At 39.6% G+C, this 5,542-nt stretch overlaps 1 protein-coding gene across 1 annotated transcript; it reads left to right on the forward strand.

Annotated features, from left to right (window-relative positions):
• The first annotated feature begins 224 nt into the window (after window positions 1-224).
• LOC117709870 (interleukin-36 gamma-like) lies at window positions 225-5,034 on the forward strand. Its single transcript, XM_034504279.2, is given in 5 exon segments — window positions 225-348; window positions 732-839; window positions 1,688-1,826; window position 3,237; window positions 4,498-5,034. Coding segments are annotated over 5 exon segments (582 nt in total). The 3' UTR covers window positions 4,708-5,034.
• Window positions 5,035-5,542: the final 508 nt, after the last annotated feature.

The following is a 5,542-nucleotide window of genomic DNA, read 5'->3' on the forward strand; positions in this document are numbered from 1 at the left end:
ACTACGATTTCTGTGAGGAGAAGAATTCTGCCTGCTCTTCCATCTCCAATGTCTTAAGATTTTTGTCTCAGTAAGTAGCTTAGCTTTTCTGACAAGAGCATCATTTCAGCTCTCTGTCCTGAATGAGACCCTGAGAAACCTGGGTTTTAGAAACTTTTGGAAATGTTCCTGAAGTTTATCTTCTTCCTGTGTCTTCTCCCTCAGGCACCAGAACAAGCTCACAAATGGAAAACAATGTAGAAAAAAAACCCATTTATGGAAGTGATGTTGAGATAGGATTCTAGAGAGTTGGGCTATTTGTATCCTCAGCTATGTCTTCCAAGTGCCCATCTTTGCCAGCCATCTCAGGTATGATTCTCAGCACACAAGAAGGTGCCCATATGTCACTAGGCCTTCGTTTTCTAGAGGGTGGAGACCACTACTAACATCAGGCCAAGCACAGTGCAAGCACAAACAAGAGCAGCTGGGTCCCAGTGCATATGAACTGTGGAACTTCTTTTTACTCTGGCTTGCTGCTTTGTCCCTTAGATCAGTAATCACCCTGGGTAGCCTTTGTTTCCCATAGATTTACTACAAAGAACGTCTGGGTTGATGGGTTACAAAGAAAAAAGTTGCCAGTTTGGATATATAGACACCTGGTCTTCATTGCAGAATGGGTCTAGATTTAGGTAATCATCTCTGTCCTATTCCAGAAACTTAAGCTTCACATTTATTTGTTTTTATTCAAACAGGAAAAGATATTCCTGACTTTGGGGTGGTTTTTGACATGGACCAGCAGCTGTGGATCTTTTGTGATCAGGCCCTTGTGTCAGTTCCACAAAACTACACTGTAACTCCATGTCAGTGGTCATCTATTACTGCTTTGCTCATCACACTGCACAGACTTCATTAAGGGAAGGCATTAGTACCCTATTGTGCAGCAAGATGGCAATGATTAATAGTAGTTAGAAGAGAGTATCTGGGTTGTTCTATAGATGAATGTTAAATATATTATCTAAAGCATATACGATTACCCTGGTTTCATCATTGTCGTTTGACACATACATGTATTAAATCAATACTCTGCACCTCAAAATCTAATTATGTACCAAGCTTAACTTTCAATGAGGGCCACCAGGAAGAGGCAGAGATTTACACCTGCCTAGGGAGAGAAGTCAGGGAGAGGGTTGTCACAGACTAAGGTAAGGCAGTCAATGTGGGTGGAAGAGCCTTCTCAGACATGAGGAACTTGTACCGTGGATCTAAAGCAGATGATCTGTACTTTGGAAGGAGATATATGTATGTTCTATATGACATCAAGGCATCCTAAAAGAATTAAATGAGAGAATAACACAGACAGGAAAATTCCAACATCCCTTTAGGCAAACTTTGCTAATGGTCTAAGAGCTCTCCGTGGCTCAAAGGAGCTGCTTAGGATAGGAATGACTGCCACCAGGTGTTCAAGCACAGGTATGAGAATGTAGATTCTACCATATGTTCCTGCTCCAATAGCTAGGCCAGTTGCTTACCTATCAGGATGGATAGGCAGTTGGGTAGAGGACCATTTGATTGGTCTAGGTAGTAGGGATTACATTCTACGAGTGTCTTCTGGCCTCACCTGGCAAATGCTGCTCTGCTAAATCAAAACTATTAGAGCATTCCGTCTTCCTGGCTTCAAAAGGAAACTGTTATCTTCTTATTTTTATAGTTACTGTGACTATCCTCCCATGCAAGTACCCAGAGTCTCTTGAACAAGGCAAAGGGATTCCCATTTATTTGGGAATACAGTATCCAGATAAATGCCTGTTTTGTAAGGAAGTTAATGGACACCCCACTTTGCTGCTGAAGTGACCCAGAAAAATGCCATTTAAAAACTGTGTTTTTTCTCTTATACTTTTTATCTTTAAGTTAGCATATAAGCCAGTAGGTTCCATGTGGCATTTTTAAACAAGGCATGCTGTAGTAGATTCTCCACACCCCAGCTCCCTCCTTTACCCTCACATCTAACCCTCTACCATCTTCTCTCTATTTTATGTCACACTGCCATTTTTCCCCCACCTAGTTGCCACCCTTTTCATTCCCCCCCCCTCTCTTGGATTTCTTTCCATGTATCTTTATATGGTTTATTTGATGGGAGATCAAATGTTACAATTAACAAAGAAACTTTATTTTCTAAGCATGTTCATTTCTAGCTCCTTTTAAAATGTAAGCATGTCTTGTAGAAGACAACATTAGTTAAATTAATTGACACGAGAAGACCAAGCCTACTGTGAACAGTACCATTCCCCAGGCAGGGAGTCCTAAACTGTAGAAGAATGGAGAAATCTAGCCAAGAACAAGCAAGCAAGTAGGCATGTTCTTAGACATGGTGTGACTAGCTAGATGCCTCAGGTTCCTGCCTTGACTTCAGACTGATGGACTGTAGCTTAGCATTGTAAGCCAAATGGCCTTTTTCTCCCCTAAAGTAAAATTTTAAAAATGAACACATAAAACACTTTATCTTGACTTTTCTAGTTGAGAAATTTTGTCTTTCTTAAATGTTAACATGTCTGCAGTCATTGTGGACATTTGTATGACCTCTCCCTAATTCTCCTGTATTTCTCATTTCATAATTTCTATTCACCAATCAGTGGAAATCTTAGGCCTCCCCTGAGTATTTTACACTATCTTATGTAATTGCCATACTTTCTGTCTTTCCATTATTTAATTGCTTTTTGGCCTTTCATTCTATGAGAATTTCTTGGTACAATATACTAGTTTATAAGTATGCTCATTCTCTTGTCTTATCTGCTCAATGACCCTTCCTTAAGCTTTTCTGAAATGTTAATCTTTGCTCTTCCAATTCCTAAACCTCTCAAGATAATTGTATATATATATTCATACATAGAAGTGTATATAAATAGATATAATTTTGTTTGTATGTAAGGATATATGTTACATATATCTCTTCTTGTTCTATAAACTTTACTTTAATTAGCTTTATTCAACTTAATCCAATTTAACTCAGCAAACATGCAAGAAATTAATTGTACCATATGAGTACATGGGCTATCTTTGAACAGAATGGTAAAGAGCTTTGACCTTGTACATCCAGGATTCTAGAAGGAAGGGAAACATGCAAATGATAAATATAATAGTCCATTTATGATATGCCAAAGGCTATCATATGTCATAGGAAAAACAAAGCAAAACAAAACAAGTTCAGTAAAAAGCCAATCCAGTCAGGGCAGAGCCTGAGAGCAGCAGAAACAAGATAGAGTCAGGCAACAAAATGTGTGGTAGGTGCCATTGTACAGGAGTAATTCTAGGAGAGAGCAGGAAGCAGGGAATTTAGTCAGCATCTGAGGGTAAATCCAGGAACCAGTGAAGACAGGTATATGGCACTGAACTAAGACCAGAAAAAGACTTGCCAGGACTTGGCCACTCCATCCAAGTGAAAGGAGATACCTGGGTTGTTTTGAACAGAGTGACCCAAAACAACTTAGGTTAGAAATGGATAATCTGACATTAGGTTGATCAGACATTGCAGGGGTCAAAAGTGAAAAGTCCTCTGGAGGCTATATGGCAAGCTGAGTGTGGCTTCATGGTTCTGGGATGATGATGGCGTTGGTAGGGGTAGACTCTGGAAATAGTTTTAAGTGTCAGCAACAATATTTGTGGACAGAGTAAATGTCATTCCAAAGTCTGTCATGCCTTTGCTAAGTTACTCTTCTGTAGGACTTTTGTCCTCAGAAATTGGTCATTGATAATGCATGGGCTTTGGGGGGAATTTAATGAAACAAGTGTTAGGGATGAAAAGGTTGCTACATGGAGTGAGTTTTTTTAAAAAACCAGACAGCAGATTTTGGCAGCCATCTGGAGGGTTTTCTGTAAAGCAAGAACTGACAGTGGGCTTGGATCATTAAAATACACTCATGTGACACATGACAACATTTTGACTAACAATGGACTTCACATACAGTGGTCTTCTAAGGCCATGTCATCATTACATGACATTGTAACTACCTTAGGTTGTGTGAGCACATTTACAATGTTGACACATGGATAATCACCAATGATTATGTTTAGTAATGAAGGGAAAAAAACAAAAAAAGACAATGATTGGCAGGAAGACTTGAAGCTTGCCTTCCTTCCTTCCTTCCTTCCTTCCTTCCTTCCTTCCTTCCTTCCTTCCCTCCTTTTCTCCTTCTTTCCTTCTTTCCTTCCTTCCCTTCTCTCTTTCCTTCCTCCCTTCCTTTGTTCCTTCCTTTCCTTTCTATTTATTTTCTTTCTTTCTTTCCTTTTTATTTTTTTTTGGGGGGGTGGGTGGGAGGAGAGTTAGTGGGGACTGAACCCAGGGTCTTGAACTTGCTAGGCATTTTCTACCACTGAGCTAAATTCCGCACCTCTGAAATGTCCCTTTCTTATCCTGCTGTAAGAGAGGCTTCCTCAAACTCGAGAATATTTTGTGGTTGTGAAAAAATAACTTTGCCTATCAGAAGTCTATTTTTGCTCATGAATATTCTCTTTCACATGTAGGAAGAGAAGATTTTGGATTTGTACCACCATCCCAAGCCAATGAAGCCATTCTTGTTTTACCACACCCGAACAAGTAGAATGTCCACCTTCAAGTCAGTGGCTTGCCCTGTCAGTTTTATTGCCTCCTCTAAAATTGGCAGACCCATCTTCCTCATATCAAAAAAGGGGGAACATTATAACATTAACTTCAATTTAGATATAAAGTCTTGAACTCAGCATGGGGGTGGAGGGTTGGTTAGAACTCTTCCTCTTAAAACTTCAAATGTTATCATTTGTTTGATCTGTGGTGTTTTCATACTGAAAGGTGAGCAGGACCAACATTATCTCATTTCATAGATGAAGAAGCAACAAAACAGAACTCATACTCCAAAGTTGGTGGAATGAGAGTGGTATAAGGCTGTCCTCTAAGACTGAAGTGGTCCAACAAAAATATGCCTGAGAAATAGGATGCTGTGCCACAGTGTATAAAACCTAGAGTGCCCTTTGTGTGAGTGGTGACATCCTCACTTCCAGCCATTGGCCTGATTCATACCAGGTTTTCACACACTTGTAATATCAACTCCTTGCGTTTGGATGGCAGAGGCCTCACGATGACATTTGCTGCAACAGCTAATAGCTTTGATCCTTCAGCAACTGACTGCTGTGTAGATCTGGACACACTAAGAAAGGAGTTAGAATCCTGAGTGAATGAATAGTTTTTTAAAATGACTACAGTTATTTAACCTATGTTGGGGTACAGTGGTTTATCCTTGAAGGGTGAGGATATTACCTAGTAAACATAAACAGTTAAGTCAATTAACTCAGCTTGAACAATTCTTTCCTGGGATCAATGTGTACAAGTAATAATGCACATCATTAAAACACTACTTTTTATTATTCTGGACTTCCATAAATGTTTTAATGTTTTTTTCTATTATAATGTGCATCTGTTGTTAAAAACACTACTACTATCTTGCCCCAGTCCTGTCTCTGTAAGACATGTTCTCTTGCTCAGTTCTTTTGCCTCTACAACTTGCTTCTATGCACCCAGGTAGAGGTGGGCACA

This window comes from Arvicanthis niloticus, chromosome 6, assembly GCF_011762505.2.
Source record: "Arvicanthis niloticus isolate mArvNil1 chromosome 6, mArvNil1.pat.X, whole genome shotgun sequence".
NCBI lineage: Eukaryota > Metazoa > Chordata > Mammalia > Rodentia > Muridae > Arvicanthis > Arvicanthis niloticus.